This window comes from Liolophura sinensis, chromosome 4, assembly GCF_032854445.1.
Source record: "Liolophura sinensis isolate JHLJ2023 chromosome 4, CUHK_Ljap_v2, whole genome shotgun sequence".
Classification (NCBI taxonomy): Eukaryota; Metazoa; Mollusca; class Polyplacophora; order Chitonida; family Chitonidae; genus Liolophura; species Liolophura sinensis.
Window position 1 is genome coordinate 19,178,696 of NC_088298.1, and position 22,444 is coordinate 19,201,139.

The window sequence follows — 22,444 nt, forward strand, 5'->3', positions numbered from 1 at the left end:
TGAAAATCTTTTCTGAGGAAAAGTTTTTTGAGGAATTTGCTCTCTACTTTTTGACCTCCATTCCATAAAACAGCGTTTCGTCTTGATACCCTCAACACCTGGTTTATGTGTGACTCCCGCCTTATTCTTTCACCTTTCAGCAGGATCAGTACCTTGCCAACTTTGGGTTTTGCTTGTCTTTTTATTTTCTTGTGTCTCCTTTACCCAAAACAACTCTATCCCGACACTTTCGCAGTGCACACAAAATTAGTTACAGATATAGTTATGAAACATGGTTACCATTCATATAGTTTACACTCAGTTGTTTTGCACTGTTTATTTGTAAGTAGTTGCAATAGGTAATGGCAACATGCCATAAAAGACCAACTTCGTTCATGACAGCGTTGCTCAGTTTGCTTTATTCTATTGATTTCGAAAGGCGACTTGAAGAGCTAGGGTGATACTGGGAAAACCAGTTTTAGCGCCAAAAGTAATGTTTATTTGCCTGTGAACATTCACTTGTTTCTTTGTGCATTTACGGTAATTACATGTATAACGTATCAGGTTAGGGATGCATGCTGCCCATCATACCGCACATGATGGATCTTGGTGAGACCACACTCTTATAAACGTCACAAACAGGATTCCATATTTCAGACTAATTAAGTTTATTCTTAACGCTGACAGTCTGTTTTATCCAGTGTTCTAAATTGTTCTTACCGCATCATGTACTTTCTCAAAAATAAAATGGATGTTTTTTGCTTCATTCAGTTTTGAAGTTTCATTCCACGTTTTAATAAAACAATAGTTCAGTTTCATTTCTGCTATCTCATTGTTGCACTTATTGGAATTTATATAGAAAGCTGAACAGATATACAGATCACTTGTGTCGAGTTCATTCTTCCCCTTTGCATAGCTTGGTCCATTCCAGTTGATTATGACGCATATTTTTTACCAGCAAAAACAATAGATGCCATGACTAATGCGATTACACTGTTCTCTTTCTCTCAGAAACCAGCGTGGAATTCATGGCCGAGCTGGAAGAGACGCGCGTTGAAGAGCACAAGATGGCTTTCTTTAGCTGCGAAGTCAACAAAGAGAACGTCTCGGTGAAATGGTACAAGAACGGTCGTCTGATCGCTCCAAGCGAGAAACACCAGCTGATTGACGAGGGTAGGAAACACACCTTGATAATCAACGATGCAGAGAAGACTGATGCTACAGAGTATTCCGTCGTGGTAGGCGACAAGAAGAGTTCTGCCAAGCTCTACCTCGATGGTACGTGCATTCGTCTCTTCCTGATTTTGTTGTTCTTCTTTGCTGGTGTTTTAACTGCCTGGTGTGCCTACTGGACTCTTGACACGGATTGAAGTGCCAAGTTTTCTTTTGCCAAAAAACATATTTTCTGCAAGTGATTGATTCTGAAGATCTTAATGAACCGTGTAAAATTTGTTTTGTATATATTTTTAAAGCTTTTGTGTGTATTTGCAAATGTTTTCACTCAGTTTTGTGTGATTTACTGATTTAATGCATTTTATACTCATATAAGCATTATTCACATATAAGCATTATAATTAACAAGTCGTTTTGGAAATTATTTAACATTTTTGACTGTTTTCTATTTTTGAAGCATTGTCTCAGTACTGTTTTGTCCAAGATGACATCGTTTGATGTTTCACGTCAGTTCACCTCTCAACCACACCTCTAAGTTCATCTTCGTTGATATAGACATTTAGAGGGGTTATCCACTCTAATTGGCTCTTTATACTACTGCATGGGGGAAATGGCTTGCATGTTGAATTGAGGATTGCTATACTTTCGTCTGTCGATAACAAAACTATCGCTTACTATGTTGTAGTTTGCATCACTTAGCATTTTTTTGCAACAGTCTCTTCATTGAATTCGAGCTACGCAGCTTTACAGTCACTCACCTTTTGTTACAACACATTGCAAGGATATGCTTCTGTATGGAGGTTGATTTTATAATGCATACCAACCACATGGCTTTGATACCAAGACACAGCTTGAAAGATGTATATGGGATATGGAATAATGTGACCTTAGTTTAACAATTCACCATTTTTCGACGCATCAAACTGAAAGCGATTACAGCACACAAGGTGGAAGGTTTCATTACAAACTGCTTTTATCCGTGACGCAAAGTGGAGCTAATTTCATATGCAGATTATTGCTTGACCGTGCAATGCGTGCAATTATTTAAACTCAAGCGTTTGCAACATGTTACGGGTATTGCACATAGTACCAGCATAACTAAGCCTGTCTAAACCCAGGCTTTTGTAACAGACTAAAACAATACACCCATTACTACCAACGCTTATTCTATGCAATTTCCTACAACCGAAGTGTCTCATATCAAGGATTCGTCTGTCTTGTAGACTGATCCTCATCTGTCTTTTAAACTGATCCTCATCTGTCTTGTAAACTGATCCTCATCTGTCTTGTAAACTCATCCTCACCTATCTTGTAAACTCATCATCTCTCTTGTAAACTGATCCTCACCTATCTTGTAAACTGATTCTCACCTGTCTTGTAAACTGATCCTCATCTGTCTTGTAAACTGATCCTCACCTGTTTCTTTACTGTGAAACTTCCTTAACTCAGCTCCACAGCTCTGATAACCCCTCAGCCTGAAGAAAATAAAGCTTTAATTGTTAAAACTAAAAACCCAGAAAATGCATAATCGGCTCTCGGAGGTGATATTTTGGAATTGTTACCTTGTGTAATTTTGAAAATTAATGCTCTCAAGCTTTTAATGTAAATGTTGTCATATGTTATATGTCATATGTCTAATGGAATGTGCAGTGTTTTCTGACGTCTTTCCTGAGCATACATAATTTGAACAAAAGTTTGCAAATCTGTAGCTTCTTGAAGATCAAACCAGAGAATAAAACATGTGAGGAAATTCGAGGAAATTATCTTTGCATTAACCTGGATCTGCTTTGTAATTCTTCTAATAACCTTTAGACTTGTAAAGTGGTTGTCACTGGAAAAACATGTTTGACAGGATTGACAGAGAGAATTAAAAGTAACGTCGCATAGTTCCGTCCGTGTAGTAAGGTTAATTTACCAGTCTTGAGAAATAGAGCAAATTACCCCCAAGCATTCATACCTGGTAATAATATAAAATAATAAAATAATATTAAACATGACAAGAAAAAATCTCCAGAGAGAAATGACTTTATTTTACTAAATAAAAGTCAGCCATCAACTGTCACTGTATGGTTGAGCTAATATACATGAGTGGTTTCATAATATAGCTATAACATTTTTTTTTTTAGTTTTTCCCTTTTTTCCGTTAATAATTTGTCCATATATTTTATACCAATTTATGTGCATTATTAATATGTTTGTACACAGCAATTTTTCAACAGTTTCATTTTGTTTCGATAACAGAATATCTTTTTCGTTCGTTGTCATTTTAGTCGTCGATTATAAATATAAAATTCTTGACTTTTTTGGTATGAAACAGTTAAAAAATGGCTGTCCATGTTCATTACTAGTATTATATTTTCATGTATCATTTCACAGAGTAATGCTTTGTGTATCACATGACATAATAATAGCACGTGTATCTTCACCATGTTGTATCACTTGAAGCTAACGTTTTTGATGTTGTAGTCATCACACTGTTGTAAATAGCCCACTGTAGATTACTTGATTATTCTAGTCATAATATCCAGTAAATTTTGTGAGAAGAATTCTTTGGATTTATGGCATGAAATTACTGTTTTATATTTGTGTATGTATGCAAGTTTAAGTAAATCTTGTGCGGGAAATTTTGAAAAAAATGAGACTCCAATGTTTGCATTTTGTCATCTTTGGTTGGGGGTTTTACATGTTATACTTTTGTATTCATTAACATGGCATCTTTTGATTGGATGAGAGCATTTGAATTTGCATATTCATACACAATTATGATATTAACCCAGCATGTTATTCCTGTGAATCCCAACTGGCTGACACGTAATATTCAGGAAAAAAAGACAACAACCACAAAATTATTGCAATTAGAAGAAAACAGTTTGATCGGCTACATTCAGGCATGTAGCCGCTTCAGTGAAGCAAGGACATTTTTTTCTGTCACTGATTTTCAAATTCGCTTTTCAAATGGCAACATATGACTCTTGATAACTTGTATTGCCATTGTACTTAGCAGCAACAGCTTTATGGACGTTAGCCCGGAATTTCAGAAGTGTGAAAATCGCAGATTTGTTTCATGATTGCTATCTTGTGTATCAAAATCTTTTGAGCAGTCGTATAAAGTGTAGTTCATATTGGGTTGAAGGATTGGTATTATCAGTCAGCTCATTTGGGCTTCACTCGGTTTATTCTCTCTGGTGACGGGGTCTTTAATACTTAACCTCTCAAAACATGTTTTCTTTCCCTTGCTTGCTTTTTACAGAGAGCCATGTGCGTATTTTAACTCCGTTGAAAGAAACCATAGGCTTTGAGCATGCTCTTGCTGTCTTCACATGTCGTCTATCTAATCCACCACATAATACTGCATGGTATAAAAATGGCCACCGTCTGCGAACTAGCTGGAAGCATGTGACGAGGAACGATGGCTACGTCCACACGCTGACCATCAACACTCTGGATGTCAGCGATTCCGGAACGTACACATTTAAAGCCGAGGATGTGGAATCTTCAGCCAGCCTTCGCGTTGAAGCTCAAGCTCCTTCGCGCATGTGCACCATGTACTATATTTGAACTGACAAAGAGTAAAGCCAAAACAGTTTGTTCTGAATGTATAGCAGCCAACATAATTTATGATCCAAAGAAGTCGAACTGTGTTGCGACGTTGTTGCCGAAACTTAACTGTTGTGCGGAAGAAATGCAGCCCTATATAGGAAAAGGACAAGTCATCATGGGTCTTAATATCTTAATATGCAGAACAGTGCTACGTGAGAGGAAGGATTAAAATATTCAGAGACGAAACATTTTGAAAGAAATAAACTGTTTAGTAGCTTTCACAGCAGGAAATTTGGAATCAGAAATGCGGTTGATAGAAAGACATATGTTCAGCGATGCTGAGTAAAGGAAGAAATGAGTGAATCGCTGGCTTCTTTTGTGGATCTGTCCAAGATGCCAATGAAATTGAATCGGTCAGCTTTAATGTAGTTTTTCTGATGCTGATGGATCCGGAAACCTTTCTAGTTTGAAAAGACAGGATTTGCAGTGAAACTTTTTTTTCATCAGTAACAATAGGAGAAGATTTACAGACTGCGAAATGTGATCTGGAACTCGGAGCATTTTTATACAGTGTACTGAAATGATGATCAAAGTTCAGTTGCATGTTATCACTGCCTGGCATGATGATTGCAGCTTGTACCAGTGTGTGTGCATCGTCAACAGTGTATGTGCATCGTCCAGCATTTGATCTCAGAGATGTGTGTGTGCATGAGTATTTGAGGATTTGGTGGTTTGTGCCTGCTTCTCTATAGGCTTGTTTATAACGTACTCTAGCTGCACATTACCAACATCTTACTGACATTTAACATGCCCAGAAGTATTCATTCAAAATGGCTCCTGACCCCCTTTTCTACCCATAAAGCCTCACTCAACTTGGCAGCCGAATCTTAATAGAATTTGTGCTGTCGCTTAGGTCTCTTGTTTATAATAACTTTGAAGGGTTTTAACTTGGTTTAAGGACTACTGCTTGGCTACGATCTAGTCTATGTGACTTTGGCTTGATTTACAGAAATCCCGATTAAACTGAATGTGAAACTAAAACGCTACACTATCGAAAGCGAGCCGGTGGCTAGTTTTCTGTGCATGGTTTCCAAGCCTGATATAACCGTCTCCTGGCTTAAGGATGAAGTAGCTATCCGCCCAAGCCTCAAATACGAATTCGTCGACGAGGGATGCATGCATAAGTTTACAATACGTCACCTGACAAGACGTGATTTGGGCGATTACGTCGTGGTGATTGGACGAAAACGAGCAACTTGGCGTAGCTATCGGCAAGGTTTGTGTAGCATCAGAGTTAGTACTGATAGTGGGTAGTGGTTATACAACATCTTGCTGACAGTCTGAAACATTTCAAAAAATAGGCTTAAAAAAACCTGGAAGACAAAGCCTTCAGGATATAACTTTACGAGAACATTTGTTGAGAATTGAATGCATGGAATCCGTTGTTGAAATGTTTTGGAGTTAAAATTGTTTTAAAAGATTTTCTACACACTGTTATTAAAAATTAAGACAAGAAATTATAGACTGTCACTAATAGGGTTTGTACATCTGTGAAACTTGTCTGAACAAAAGAAAGCCTTGGGCAAAAACGCGTTGGCTGGTTGTAATATTATCAAGTGTTTGTTGCCATTAAGGAAAATATAAGCCATTGCAGACCATTCCCAGAAGCAAAAGAACTTAATTGGGCTGCTATTTTCCCATTAATTTGATTTGATGTTGAATAAAACTGTATTGACTTCGCTGAGTTTCACCTGTTAACAGTGATTAACATGGACCTTACCAGTTGTTACACTCAAAGCTTTTTAATATGTTTTTCGAACTGTTTTTCCGCAAGGTTGACGAACACATATACCATTCAGACAAGTTTAACGGTGTAATGTGGACGATTTTAAACTAATTTAAACAATTAAAACAGTTCAGTGAAATAAATCAGTTTAAAAAGTTGCACGTAATCTGTTCATAACAGCCCTTCCCATTGATTCTCACAACACAGGATGTCCTATGAAGGAAAAGGCTTACAAAATATTAGGGACAGAAAGACTCAGTGAATGTTTGCAGTATACTAGCTTTTGAGGAATAGCTATTTTTAAGAGTAAATTTTATCAGATTTGTGAAAATCAAAGCAACCTGGGACGTTTCTTTAATCCAAAATTCCAGCGTATAATTAAAGTGTTGTTTTGCATGTAAATGTAGAAACCCATTTGTGGGTAAACTCTGAACTTCACAGTATTCTCTTTTATAACTATTTTATATTGCTGTGCTGAAACATATTTTGCTCATCATGATTATTTGCTCTATTAAGTAACTGCCAGCATGTGACGCTATGTTAGGTCCAATACGATAATACATGTAGTGCTGGTCGTAGGGACGCCGTTTGCTACCCGGAAGCAGAATATTCCAAGTGGAGCTTAACTTACAATATGCAAAGCTTAGTTCCTCGCTGTAGAAATATCGTACGTGGTGGTGAGGTTTCGCTGTCTCTATCAACTGTGAATTTATTAATATAAACCAGATTCTTCAAACTACCAATAATATTCCTTCTGGGTCGGACAACCTCATTACCCTAATACAGCCACACGTTTTGCATGATTGGTCATTTGTGATCGCTAATTTCCACGTAACTGTGTGAAACGAAAAAGTTGTTGAGCATCCTAGTTTATAGCAGCATGTATTTGGGTGGGACGTCATGAACAAGAAAAAAAGGTCCGAGATTCTAAGATGCACAGTAAGTTATGAAATTCACTGGATGTTCGCATTAGTAAAGAAAAAAGGAAGTACATGTAATTATTTCCAAGGTAGTTAGAAAAAGTCCAAGTTTATATGCTTTGGAACATGACCTCTAAAATCCTGTAAAGAAGCTTTAAAGAAGTTTGAAATCTTAGGAACGACATAAATATAATACATTACGAAAATCTTCGATTCTTTGACATAGTTGAGATTTAACTTTTTTTGTACAAATTTTAATGTGTTTCCAAAAAAAAATGTATTACCCAAAACGTTAATTTATGCATTGGTTTTCTATTATTTCCAATACTTTTGAACCAAAGACGTTACATGATAATGATTGTCTTCCAGTGTATAACTCCAGTGTTAATATGTATTAAATGTTTTAATGAGCTTTGTTTTTTGCGCCCTCCGTGCAGAGGCTCCGTTGGAGTTTACAATACCCCTGCGCCAGATCACGTGTATGGAAGGAGAAACCGTGGAAATGGTATGTGAGGTCAGCGAAGACAACCAGCCCGCCACCTGGCTGATAAACGGCAAAGAAATCGCTCCCAGTGACGACATCTCCATTAAAGTGGACGGCAAGCGTCACGTCCTGACCATTTATCACGCCAAACCAGACGACCAGGCAGTGTACACTGTGAAAATCGGTGACAAGGAAAGCTCTGCTGATCTCACTGTAAAAGGTAAGCCAGGGACCGCAACCATGGTAACAGACTTAATATTGTCATTGTCTTAGCATAGTAGTAGGAGTAGCATAGGTAACTACAGTGTGTATAACTTATTTACTAATTTGAAATTTTCTGATAAGTGAGCTGTTCATGTGTAAATAAGTGGCTGAGTCCGGTTAACAGGGAGTGAAACTAATAACATTAATGTCATTGATACTGTCAATTTCAGTTGTTGTGTTGTTGTAATGTTAACTACCATTGGTCAGACGTTATAGTTCTTAAACCCTCAAAATAAGGTTTTTCACCTTACCACGTATACTAACTTCTTCATATTGTAATAATATTATTCACTTTTATTGAACTGATAATTTTCAAATTTGTTTGCTATTGACTGGATTGTTATTTTGGATTTAATCAATATTCAGCAAAGTAGCGCCATTAACATTTTAACCCCATTGAATTACAGAGCTTCCAGTGAAATTTACTAAACTTCTAACCGATATTGAGGTGTATGAAAAGAGCTCTTTCACGCTGGAGGTGACATTGTCACGACCGGATGCCGATGTGATATGGCTTCTAGATGGGCACAAAATTGAACCCAGTAGCAAATTTGAGTTTGTTATCAATGACACGGAGCGCCATCTAGTGGTCAAAGATGTCACCCTTGATGACGAAGGCGAATATTCTTGCGTGATTGGAGATAACAAGACATCCTCCTATGTCATTGTTCATGGTAATTGTTGGCAGGCCTTTTTCAATAAGTTTTGTAAATTTACTGATATGTTGTGAAAATTGTTATCCTATACTAACAATTTAATACTTGTTTTTATACTGCAGCCAATGACCAGTAGTGTCATACTAAAGTAAAATATTTTCAACCTCCTTTGTATATTGCTGAAATGATGAAGAAACAAAAATGGTCTCGGAAAACTATAGTGAAGCAGAAGTAACTTTTGTTCTTGAAGGGGAAAAAATGAGTCGTTTTCAAATGTTGTTATTCCACTTCTAGAAGCTCCAGTGGAATTCACCGTTCCACTCAAAGACCAAGACACCAAAGAGGGGCAATCAGTGAGTTTGGAATGTACCATCAACAAACCGGACGTCCAGTCAAAATGGCTGAAGAACGGAGAGGAGCTTGTTCCCAGCGATCGCTACGACATCGTGACAGATGGCACGCGCCAGGTTTTGACTATCCCAGAAACCTCAGTGGACGACCAAGCCGAGTACACCGTCGTCATTGGTGACAAATCCTCAACAGCCAATCTACGTGTAGAAGGTAGGTCACGTGGTCTGTTACAAATGCATTCGGAATTTTGTTTCGGGAAAATGTATGGTTTGAAAATAAGCCATGAATGGGGCTCTGTTGATGGCTAAATCGCGATCTGGAAAGTTGCTATATTGTGTAACTGTACTGTAAAATTGTCTTGTTACAAAACATTCAATTATGGTAAGTTTGTTACCAAGGCCTGTATATGTGTTGCCACTAATAGGAATTGCAGGAACAACATACTAAACCTGTGTCTAACTCTAGCTTATTTGTGGCTTAATGGTGTGTGTTAATTGTGTCTAATAAACTCTAAATTTGGCTATTACCGTTAATCAACACTTACCCATTGGTGAAGTCTTTGAGCTTAAATTGTTTTACAGTGTATAAGTCTTTGAGCTTAAATTGTTTTACAGTGTATATATGTTGCTACTAATGTCGAAATGTACCATAACTTGCTAATCGTTGCAACTTATTCCGATGTAATAAGTTGCCACAATGTCTGTGTCTCAACATGAACCTGCTATAAATGCACATTTGTGTCTATCTTTACGTCTTTAAATGGATAAGTCCCAATTCTGTTACGTCCGGCCATGATACTGCAAAAGTCATTACATACCAGAAATATGTAACTTGATTACTTAGTGACTTAGTGAAAAAAAAACAATAAAAACTTCCTTTAATTTACCATTTCGTCTCACCGAGAGTATGATTTGTGCCTATAACCCCAGAAGCCTGGTTATTTCTCAGACAGACCGAGCATTCAGATGAAAATTTAATATCGTTGGATAAAGATTATTTATTGCAGGTTTAGGTAGCCTACTAATTGCTGCTAAATAATATGTTATTATTTAATGTGCCTTTATATGTTCGTCTTTGTGGAACTAATCTCATTGGTAGAAATAACAGCTGAGTTTACAGTCGGTTTGAGAGACAAAGACACTGGAGTTACCACAGAGAGTTCTTTTACTCTGGAGGTACAAACCTCCAAACCTGACGCTGATGCAACATGGTTGTTTGAAGACATCACGCTCACGCAAAGCGAGAAATACGAGTTTGTCGTCAAAGACACGCAGCGCCAGCTGGTGGTGAAAGACGTAACCCTTGAAGACGAGGGAGAGTACTCTTGTGTGATTGGAGAAAATAAAACATCGTCTTATGTTGTCGTACATGGTAATTAACACTACTAATGGTTGATGGACATGTCAAAATAATGTAAACTGTTTGAATACCTAAATTTAAATCAAGGTTAAAGTAATATGTTTTTCCAATAAATTTGGCTCTAAAGTCGAAGTCCTCTTAAGCATTTGGGTTATGTCAAAAGTCCGTGAAAAGTTCGCCAATGAATTAAAATACTGACATTTGTCTTCCCAGAAGCACCAGTGGAATTCACTGTTCCTCTGCAAGACAAAGAAGCATCCGAGGGCGAATCCGTCTCTCTGGAATGTACCATCAATCGACCCAATATGCCAGCCAAGTGGCTGAGGAATGGGGAAGAAATCTCACCTGAAGATGGTTACAAGATCATGGTGGATGGGAAACAACACAAACTGGTGATTCCAGATGTCACACTAGACCACGAGGCTGAGTACACTGTTGTCATTGACGACAAGACCTCTTCAGCCAATCTCACAGTAGAAGGTAAATTTAGTATAGCCATGGACAATTGCCGCTTGTTTCGTTTTATTACAGATATTAGTCTTTTCCACTAACACTTTTTTATTATTAATTATTTGGAAAACATTCAGTGTACTAATATAATTTTCATTTTATTTCTCAAGTATTTCCTCTTAATTTGTTTATAATGATTGTGTCGCACTTTTAGTCGCACTACTTCTTTCTTAAATTATCTGCTATATTTTGTTGCTAACACTAAGCGCTGCCATCTTCTTTTCATTGCCTCCATCTGTAAATGTCAGCTTTTATCCCATGCATGATAAAGTCAATGCTTTCATTACTAGTTCTCATTTTCTAATCACAGTTGTTTTGCTTAACACAATCTTCTTTCGACACTTTTTCTCGGAAATTCTCATGTACTACCTTTTCATTTATTCTGACTTATTTTATTTCTAAACCCTTATTTTTCTACTAATCCACTTTGGTAGAGATTTCTGCCACTTTTACCATTGGACTCAAAGACATTGAAGTCACAGAAAATAGTTCCTTCACGCTAGAAGTTGAGCTCTCACATCCTAAAGCCGACGTCACGTGGTTGATGGACGACGTTGAACTCGAACAAAACGAGAAATATGAGTTCGTGATCAATGACTTGCAACGCCAGCTGTTGGTCAATGACGTCACTCTTGACGACGAAGGGGAATATACTTGTATCGTTGGAGATGACGAAACATCGGCTTATGTGGTGGTTAATGGTAAATAACGGATGTGCATGAAGTACTAATATGCCAGTAAAATACTGTGAATAATTTAACATAATATACCACAGTAACAGCTCCGAGAACCAGCGGACACTGTATGTTGCTTTACGATATTACTGTATTTGTAGAAATCAAATGCCATCCAGTAAACCAGAATACAGAAGCAACATACAGCATCTGTGGTTTTCTTGGAAGTTGTTACTTCTGTTTTGTTTGAGAAGAGCTTTTTTCTTCAAATAATGTAGGTTCGGATCTCTAGGCCATTCTTTTCGAATAATTTACGAAGCTTCTTTAGAAGTAGTCACATGGAAGATTTAACATAAGATAATTTAGAGAGGTTGTAAACACAACTACATTACGTTTACAGAAGAACCCATTGAATTCTCCATACCACTCAAAGACGTGGACGCCACAGAGGGCGAGCCCGTAACGTTTGAGTGTACCATCAATAAAGACCGTGAAGCCACCTGGATGAAAGATGGCGAGGAGATCACGCGAGAACGAGGTTATGACATCCGCCGGATTGGCCGACGCCACCTGTACACCATCCCAGAAGTCTCACCGGAAGACGAGGGCGAGTACAGCGTCGTGTTCGGTCGTCAGAGCTCAACAGCTAAGCTATCGGTGGAAGGTAAAGGCAATGACTTGCATCAAATAAATGAAACAGCTAAACTGGAAGTGGAATGTAAGGACAGATGACTGTCGTCAAATGAATGAACTAGCAACTGTATAGTGGTTTCTTTCCGCGGCCTTTCAACCCAAGGAAATAACTTAAGTAATGGTTGGTCCGGTGTCGGTAAACTTTGATTGGGAAGGGCGAACGTCTAGCACGTTCCTGCTCCCTGGTAACTCACTTTAATTGTAAAGACTTTTATGGTGTTAAACTGGCTGCAAATCATTACAGTGGTGTATTATTTTAGCAGCCAAGATTGCGGAACGTAATGATCTCTGTTATGATAAAATTGGTGTAGGTATCTGACATTCTCATCGTGAATAATTGCATTCAATGGGGAATTATTCATGTCATACATAAATCATTGATTGTAATCATGAATCATTGATTTCATTAATCATTCATCGATTTTATGAAGATAAATAATTCATTTTAGTCATACATCATTGGTTTTAGTCATACATCATTGGTTTTAGTCATACATCATTGGTTTTAGTCATACATCATTGGTTTTAGTCAAGTATAATTTAGCGGTAAACGGTATTCTTACAGAATCCCCTGTGGAGTTTACCGTTCCTTTGAATGACGCGGAAACTTCTGTTGGAGAATCCGTTACCCTGGAATGTACACTAAACAAGGAAGATCTCCCAGCGAAATGGCTGAAAAACGGTGAAGAGATTTCACCTGAGGATGGTTACGAGATCATTGTCGATGGCACAGAGCACAAACTCGTGATTCCTGAAGCGACACAAGATCACGAGGCGGAATATACCATTGTCATTGGCGACAAGAGCTCTTCTGCTAATCTCAGAGTTGAAGGTAAGAATGGTGTTAAGCACAGTTTTCCTGTTTCCTTTCTTTTCACCATTGGCATGTGCATTTATGTGCTAACAGATGGTCAGATGTTAAGTTGGATTAATTAAGAGTCTGAGCATATGGCGTTAAACTCTAACCATCCATTCGTTCATTCTAGTTTTGTGGGTCTCTGCTGTAACCGCTTGTCTAACCCCTATTATTTCGGAAGAGGTGTGGTTTCTCCACGCATAACCCTGATTTTGGTCCTCACCCTAATAGTCTGGAGTATGTATTTTCTTGATTTATTTGATTGGTGTTTTACGCCGTACTCAAAACTATTTCACTTATATGACGGCGGTCTGAGGAAACTAGCATGAGTTGTACTTGAACTTGAACTCACAGCGACCGCATTGGTGAGAGGCTTCTGGATCATTCCGCCGTGCTAGCGTGCTAACCCCCTCGGACATGAGGGCTCTCGAGTATGTCGTTAAACTCATGCCAAATAAAGACATAGTTATCCTGCTGTTTCAACACTTTTACTGGCACAGTCATAATTTACTAGGCGTTTGTAGATTCTGAAGCTATGTGTTGTCAGTTCTTTTAATCTCTTGTCTTTAATAAGCTAATTAGTTGATATGTCTTGTGTTGTCAATTCATTTTAATCACGTCCATGTAATTTCAGCGGTGTATAGTAAACTAACAGAATAAGTTTATGCAACTAATCTCAAACAAAATTGCTTATGTCAAAATGTTATTTTACTAATCCTGCCTGCAGAAATATTTGTCAGCTTCACTGTTGGTCTGAATGACATGGAGGTTTACGAAAACTCTCCCTTCACGCTGGAAGTTCAGTTGTCCATTCCCAATGCTGATGTCACCTGGCTTTTGGACGAAATCGAACTTCAGCCGAGCGAGAAATACGAGTTTGTTGTCAAGGACACGCAGCGCCGGCTGGTGGTGAAAGACGTAACCCTTGACGACGAGGGAGAGTACACTTGTGTGGTTGGCAAGAACAAAACAACCTCCTATGTTATTGTCCATGGTAACTAAACTAACCTGCTTAACATTTTTATGTCACCAAAATATGGCTACTTATATGTGCTTTCTATTAACTTCGCCTTTTCTTGTCATATTGCTGCTGTTAATTGGATGTGTAATTGGAAATGGACATTCACATTTTTAAAAAAAAGTCGGACCATTGAACTGGGTATAAAGAGTCTACATTATCATAGAATCTAAAGATACGTTTCCGATAAACATACTCAAGACATCTTCCAGTTATCATAACTTCACATCAATAAAGGATGACTTAAAACATCGCTGAGATATGAAACTTATGATTACATTGTAAATGTATTGTGTTTATAATTCATTATAATGAAGTCTGACTGATAAATATATGGTGGTGTGACAATAAATCTGACTATGATAAACATATTGTTGTGTGACAATAAGTCTGACTATGATAAACATATTTTTGTGTGACAATAAGTCTGACTGATAAACATATTGTTGTGTGACAATAAATCTGACTGATAAACATATTGTTGTGTGACAATAAATCTGACTATGATAAACATATTGTTGTGTGACAATAAGTCTGACTGATAAACATATTGTTGTGTGACAATAAATCTGACTATGATAAACATATTGTTGTGTGACAATAAGTCTGACTGATAAATATATGGTGGTGTGACAATAAATCTGACTGATAAACATATTGTTGTGTGACAATAAATCTGACTATGACAAACATGTTGTTGTGTGACAATAAATCTGACTGATAAACATATTGTTGTGTGACAATAAATCTGACTGATAAACATATTGTTGTGTGACAATAAATCTGACTATGATAAACATATTGTTGTGTGACAATATATCTGACAAATAGGATAAATATATTGTTGTGTGACAATTAATCTCACATATCATAGCTGATATTATGTCGATGGAAAAATACACATGAATATGATTTCGTTGTAGAAGAACCAGTGGAATTCACCGTACCTTTGAAAGACACCGGTGCCAAAGAAGGAGAGTCTGTCTCTCTAGAATGTACACTCAGTCGACCCAACATGCCGGCAAAATGGCTGAAGGACGGAGAAGAAATTTCACCCGAAGATGGGTACGAAATCGTGGTTGACGGAAAACAACACAAACTAGTGATCCCTGATGTGACGCCAGATCATGAGGCCGAATACACCATTACTGTAGGCGACAAGAGCTCTTCTGCCAATCTCAGGGTTGAAGGTAAAAACGTGGTCCTGGTCATTTTATCGTTGGAAAACAGTTAAAAGATGTGATAATTGATGCTAACAGAAATATTTCAGAGGGAAACGGCGTCATGCATTTTGATAATCTGAAATGTTAAGTAATTCTTATTTTCAGGAGATAAGTAGGCCTAAGCATTGTATCTGCATTTTATGCCAGTATTCCAGTGAAACAGTAGCTGAGACAGTTGTGACAATCAGGTGTTGTACCTTCATGCTGTAGTTAAAGCTAACCATTCTTCTGCCTCAGTATCTTGCTCATTCAAGCAAGCCTTGTCCGTAAGACGATGCATGTTGTTTTATTTATGTGGTTGTCAGTTTTATTTGGTATATTTTTGTATTTTTGAAAATTATTCTGTGTTGTCGTTGTGTGTATTTGTGTTGCTAACAAATGTGCTTTGCTAACACCGGCTTGCAGAAATATTTGTCAGCTTTACTGTCGGCTTGGACAACATGGAGGTTTACGAAAACTCTCCCTTCACGCTGGAAGTTCAGTTGTCCTTACCCAATGCTGATGTCACCTGGCTTTTGGACGAAATCGAACTTCAGCCGAGCGAGAAATACGAGTTTATTGTCAAGGACACGCAGCGCCAGCTGGTGGTGAAAGACGTAACCCTTGACGACGAGGGAGAGTACTCTTGTGTGGTTGGCAAGAACAAAACAACCTCCTATGTTATTGTCCATGGTAACTAAACTAACCTGCTTAACATTTTTATGTCACCAAAATATGGCTACTTATATGTGCTTTCTATTAACTTCGCCTTTTCTTGTCATATTGCTGCTGTTAATTGGATGTGTAATTGGAAATGGACATTCACATTTTTAAAAAAAAGTCGGACCATTGAACTGGGTATAAAGAGTCTACATTATCATAGAAGCTAAAGATACGTTTCTGATAAACATACTCAAGACATCTTCCAGTTATCATAACTTCACATCAGTAAAGGATGACTTAAAACATCGCTGAGATATGAACTTATGATCACATTATAAATGTATTGTGTGACAATAAATCTGACTACGACAAACATATTGCTGTGTGACAATAAATCTGACTATGATAAACATATTGTTGTGTGACAATAAGTCTGACTATGATAAACATATTTTTGTGTGACAATAAGTCTGACTGATAAACATATTGTTGTGTGACAATAAATCTGACTATGACAAACATATTGTTGTGTGACAATAAATCTGACTATGATAAACATATTGTTGTGTGACAATAAATCGGACTGACAAACATATTGTTGTGTGACAATAAATCTGACTATGATAAACGTATTGTTGTGTGACAATAAATCGGACTGACAAACATATTGTTGTGTGACAATAAATCTGACTATGATAAACGTATTGTTGTGTGACAATAAATCTGACTATGATAAACGTATTGTTGTGTGACAATAAATCTGACTATGACAAACATATTGTTGTGTGACAATAAATCTGACTATGATAAACGTATTGTTGTGTGACAATAAATCTGACAATGACAAACGTATTGTTGTGTGACAATAAATCTGACATATAGGATAAATATACTGTTGTGTGACAATTAATCTCACATATCATAGCTGATATTATGTCGATGAAAAAATACACATGAATATGATTTCGTTGTAGAAGAACCAGTGGAATTCACCGTACCTTTGAAAGACACCGGTGCCAAAGAAGGAGAGTCTGTCTCTCTAGAATGTACACTCAGTCGACCCAACATGCCGGCAAAATGGCTGAAGGACGGAGAAGAAATTTCACCCGAAGATGGGTACAAAATCGTGGTTGACGGAAAACAACACAAACTAGTGATCCCTGATGTGACGCCAGATCATGAGGCCGAATACACCATTACCGTAGGCGACAAGAGCTCTTCTGCCAATCTCAGGGTTGAAGGTAAAAACGTGGTCCTGGTCATTTTATCGTTGGAAAACAGTTAAAAGATGTGATAATTGAAGCTAACAGAAATATTTCAGGGGGAAACGGCGTCATGCATTTTGATAATCTGAAATGTTAAGTAATTCTTATTTTCAGGAGATAAGTAGGCCTAAGCATTGTATCTGCATTTTATGCCAGTATTCCAGTGAAACAGTAGCTGAGACAGTTGTGACAATCAGGTGTTGTACCTTCATGCTGTAGTTAAAGCTAACCATTCTTCTGCCTCAGTATCTTGCTCATTCAAGCAAGCCTTGTCCGTAAGACGATACATGTTGTTTTATTTATGTGGTTGTCAGTTTTATTTGGTATATTTTTGTATTTTTGAAAATTATTCTGTGTTGTCGTTGTGTGTATTTGTGTTGCTAACAAATGTGCTTTGCTAACACCGGCTTGCAGAAATATTTGTCAGCTTTACTGTCGGCTTGGACAATATGGAGGTTTACGAAAACTCTCCCTTCACGCTGGAAGTTCAGTTGTCCTTACCCAATGCTGATGTCACCTGGCTTTTGGACGAAATCGAACTTCAGCCGAGCGAGAAATACGAGTTTGTTGTCAAGGATACACAGCGCCAGCTGGTGGTGAAAGACGTCACCCTTGACGACGAGGGAGAATACTCTTGTGTGGTTGGCAAGAATAAAACAACCTCCTATGTTATTGTCCATGGTAACTAAACTAACCTATTTAACATTGCTCTATTACTAAACTCTGGCTACTTATATATTTGTTTTTAAATTGCTGCTCTAATCCAAATGCTGCCATACAAATTATTTCATCTGATCACATTGTTTTTGTTGTTCTTTGTAATTTACACGTCTCTTATGAAAACAGTTGTTTTCATTCTTTGATTTTCTGTTGCTGTCTTAACACATATGCTTCCACTTTTTTCCATTTTTCTCATCATTTATTTTTGATGTTTTTGTTGATTTAAGTTTTTGTCAAAATCAGAATGTACATTTGTGTTTCAAGCTTTTCAAGAGTATGTGTAAAACATTTGTGTTACCATGGTTACAGAAGAACCAGTTGAATTCACCGTTCCTCTGGAGGATACTTCAGCCACAGAGGGTGAATCCGTGTCCTTGGAATGTGTCATCAACCGTGACAACGTCCCATCAAAATGGCTGAAGAACGGTGAAGAGATTTCGCCCGAAGACAACTGTGACATAAAAACAGATGGCAAACGTCACATATGTGTAATCCCAGAAGCCTCTGTTGATGACGAGGGCGAATACTCCGTTGTCATTGGCGACAAATCCACTTCCGCCAAACTGAATGTAGAAGGTAGGAATCATCATGTCTTAAAAATGAGACCAGTAATTATTTTAATTTTTTTAATTTTTTTTCATCATCGAACTCATTCAGTCACCTGATCCGTATTTTAATCTCCTCATAATTAGCATAATTCAAAATATGTCACTGTCTTTACTAGTGTTTAAAAACATTTTAGATGTAGGCCTATCCCCCCCCCCCCCCTCCCCCAGGAAAAACACTAGTTGTATTCGTAGATTTGTATTTTATATAATTTTGCATCATATAATATATCCCTATATCCCAAAATATAATACACCAGTAGTGTATATTGTAGTTAGATACGATGTGTTATGTACCTGTCGGTCCTTGTTCTGTCTTGCGAGTCTCCCATGTTGGATATCATAACACTATAGTCTTACTATAAACATTGTTACTTTTGTAGTTTACCCTTGTTGTAGGCTTAGATCAGCGTGCCAAGTTCACTCAATCAAACAATACATGGAGGAACACATACAGGCATTTTGCCATACACATAATGAGTGCCCAAATTGGGGCAAAACGCCCCAAAAAGTCCAAATGAAGAAGTATTTCAAAATTTAGAAATGCGTTAGTAATGTGATGTAATTTAAAACTACCTCTTACTCATTGTAGTTGTTATTAAAGTTGCATATTTAGCTTAATATTGGATATCGTTACACAGCTTCGAAACTTTAGCCCAACTTAAGGCATTCGAAGGAGTACTCAAATTATAAAGTTGTATATGACCTTAATATATTCCGCAGTTTGTTATCTAAGTTGATCTTTTCGGCATATCTTTTCCCGCTCAGCTGTCACTAGACTCCAAGCTGAATTGACAGTAAGCTGCTTTTAACTTAACTAAGTTTGCCCTCAAACAGACAGGAATGAACGATAGACTATACAGACCTGAAATGAAGGCAGGAACGATTGCCACAGTTTACTTGCATGTAACTTACGTGAACTTCCCACCCTTACATAGAATTCGGTGACTTATTTTTTTGCAGAATTACCTCCAACACTCACAAAAGGTTTACACGATATTGAGGTGGCGGCTAAGAGTCCCTTTGAACTCTTTGTTGAGGTCTCAAAACCTCAAGCCGAAGTCACGTGGTATGTTGACGATGCCAAAATTGAACCTAACGAGAAATATGAAATTCAGACTAACGGGAAAGAGCGCCGCTTGGTGATCAATGAGGCCTTTGCTGACGATGAGGGAGAATACTCTTGCACTGTAGGAGACGACGAGACATCTTGTTACGTCGTAGTACATGGTAATCTCCCTTGCATGAGATCTCCAGTTAAACCTTTTTCTTTTGTGAACCTCATTTTCAGATTAATACATTTTTTGCAAATCCTGTTTTTTCGTTTATTTCATTTTCTTCCGTTGCCCGTTGCCCTAGAATGCCCTTTTCTTTTGATTTTTTTTTATTTTGTTGTTGAGTCCCTTTCTTCCAGCTTTGTAACAATTCTTTAATACCTTAGTTAAATTGCCTGAATATACCTTCTCTTCCACCTGCGTGATTTCATTTTATTATTTGCTTCATTTGACAATAATTCACATTCGGCTTGTGTTTCAGAACGATAAAGCTGTTAGTTTTTCTATTCAACAACTTGATTGAATGTGGAAACGACACAAATTATGCGCGTTAATAATGTTCTATGGTGATATTCCGTGTAAACATCTTAGGGACTGTTAGACAACATCCTTTCTCTTATTGACCAGTAGTGCCATTGGCTGTGACTCAGTTAAACTTGGCATTGGTAAAGCAAGTATCAAGGTCGGCCAAACATTTTTAGCATATTTTTCCTGTATTTATTGAAATTTCATCCGAAAAAATCAAAAGTGTACACTTAACAAACAGGTTGCATTTTATATATGAGTTTTATACATGATTGCCCAATGCTTTACAAATAAGGTGCCTCTATCATTGAAAAGCTTTTCACTTTTTTTATCCATAAATAAAGAGTATCCTACATTGTCACAGATTTAAAATGCCATAGTTCCTTTCTGGATAATGTAAATGATTGTGAAACATTTGGATATGACTTGGTTTCCGTTCTGGTAAAAAAAATAAGCAGGAACTAAAACCCACAGGTGTTAATAAAAAATCTTAGATCTGCTTTAAAAATCTGTGTTCGCTTTTGTAAAATAGTTCGGTTTTCCTGGTAAGTGACACCATCAATGGACTTCTTTCGTGGAAGAAAGGCATATCTTATGGCTTAATCAAAAAGTAAGAGTTTTTAGCTAATATCAAACAAATATACCCTAAATTCTGGTCAATGTGAGTTTTGAAAAGTGCTCTTTAGGTAAGTCAACTGTTAACCGGGTAAATACCCCATTTTGGAAAGTTACATGTTTTGGGTAGTGCACATGTTATTGCTTTGGCTGTCTTTTACCTGAAGCATCATTTTAGCACTGTTTTTTTTTTACAAACATTTGGTGTTTATGTTATATTTTCCCCCAGAGTAAGCGAAAAGATCGTTCATGCTGAATGATTCAGCTACATATATTTTTCGATCTCATTTCGAATACAGAAACTATGTGAAACCTTTTTCAAATTTTTTGAAATGATCCTTTTTCTTCCAAAGCATTGATGGATAGTTTCAAAATTACTGTATTGGTTTTACTACTCCTGCTATAAACATTTTTCAGGTTTGGTGATTTGTTGGAAGAAAGGAAATACCAAGTGCGTTGGAATAATTGTTTTTTCTAAAACAAACAAACCGGGAAAGATAATTTCATTCCATTCATTTTATTAAATGATTTAAATATATAATCATGTTTTCAGAAGCCAGTGTGAAAATCATTAAAGGCCTGAAAAACATCTTCTGCAAAGAAGGCGACTACGCCGTGTTTGAGTGCGTCCTATCGTCTGACAATGTCCGTGTCACCTGGCTGAAGGATGGTGTGGAGCTAACACCAGATGATGACTATGAGTTCGAATCTGAGAAGAAGCGCCACCTGTTGATCATACCGGAAGCGGCCCCCGATCACCATGGTGAATACACGATTATCGTGGGAGAGAAGTCTTCCTCCGCTCTTCTCGATGTAGAAGGTAAGTTAGCGATCAGATCTCACATTTCCCCCCCCCCCCCCTCCATTGTTCAACAAAAAAGCAGAAATAATGAATTTAACTTTAATCAGACGGACAGCTCACAACTAACCATAAATTAATTTGTGTCAGTAAACCAGTGCAGAGTCAACCTCTGTACTGAAGAGAAGGATCTTTTCTTGTACATTCTAGGAAAATCGGAGATAAAAGTATACATACTTTCCCAGGAATTCAGTACTTATTTACTCAAATTTAGTAATTCATATACTTCAATTGATTTTTGTGTGTAATTTTAGTTTTTGATTGTAACTGTTCCTAACCCCTCCAACCTCTGTTCACTTTCCTTTTGTCCCAGAACTACCCGCAGATTTCTCGGTATTCCTGAGAGAAGCGACAACGCGAGAAGGCGAGCCAGTATCGTTTGAATGCGAGCTGACAAAACCTAACGTGCCAGTGACATGGCTGAAGAACAAGCGACCTTTGAAACCGAGCAAGCGTGTGAGGATGATCTCGGAAAGGTTCCGTCATCGATTAGAAATCATGGATACAATTCCCGAGGACGAAGGCGAATACACGGTGATCCTGCCAGACAACCGCTCCACATCGGCCATGCTCTCTGTCACAGGTCAGTGTCGTTTTGTTTGACCGCCAACTTACTTGATACTCCACAAACAGGGGTACGACAAGCAGTGGTCAGTCCTAAAATGAGACCAA

The 22,444-nt window shown here is 37.6% G+C and overlaps 1 protein-coding gene across 1 annotated transcript in view; it reads left to right on the top strand.

The window, feature by feature from the left end:
- Nucleotides 1-22,444, top strand: part of LOC135464500 (titin-like) — an 86,781-nt gene that overhangs the window by 6,958 nt on the left and 57,379 nt on the right. Inside the window, exons 9-26 of the mRNA XM_064741925.1 lie at nt 991-1,257; nt 7,836-8,102; nt 8,554-8,820; nt 9,097-9,363; nt 10,252-10,524; nt 10,726-10,992; nt 11,457-11,723; nt 12,097-12,360; nt 12,955-13,221; nt 13,973-14,239; nt 15,187-15,453; nt 15,892-16,158; nt 17,103-17,369; nt 17,808-18,074; nt 18,423-18,689; nt 19,682-19,948; nt 21,467-21,733; nt 22,086-22,355. Of these exons, the coding sequence (XP_064597995.1) occupies nt 991-1,257; nt 7,836-8,102; nt 8,554-8,820; nt 9,097-9,363; nt 10,252-10,524; nt 10,726-10,992; nt 11,457-11,723; nt 12,097-12,360; nt 12,955-13,221; nt 13,973-14,239; nt 15,187-15,453; nt 15,892-16,158; nt 17,103-17,369; nt 17,808-18,074; nt 18,423-18,689; nt 19,682-19,948; nt 21,467-21,733; nt 22,086-22,355 (4,812 nt within the window). The remainder of the gene's footprint in view (nt 1-990; nt 1,258-7,835; nt 8,103-8,553; nt 8,821-9,096; nt 9,364-10,251; nt 10,525-10,725; nt 10,993-11,456; nt 11,724-12,096; nt 12,361-12,954; nt 13,222-13,972; nt 14,240-15,186; nt 15,454-15,891; nt 16,159-17,102; nt 17,370-17,807; nt 18,075-18,422; nt 18,690-19,681; nt 19,949-21,466; nt 21,734-22,085; nt 22,356-22,444) is intronic.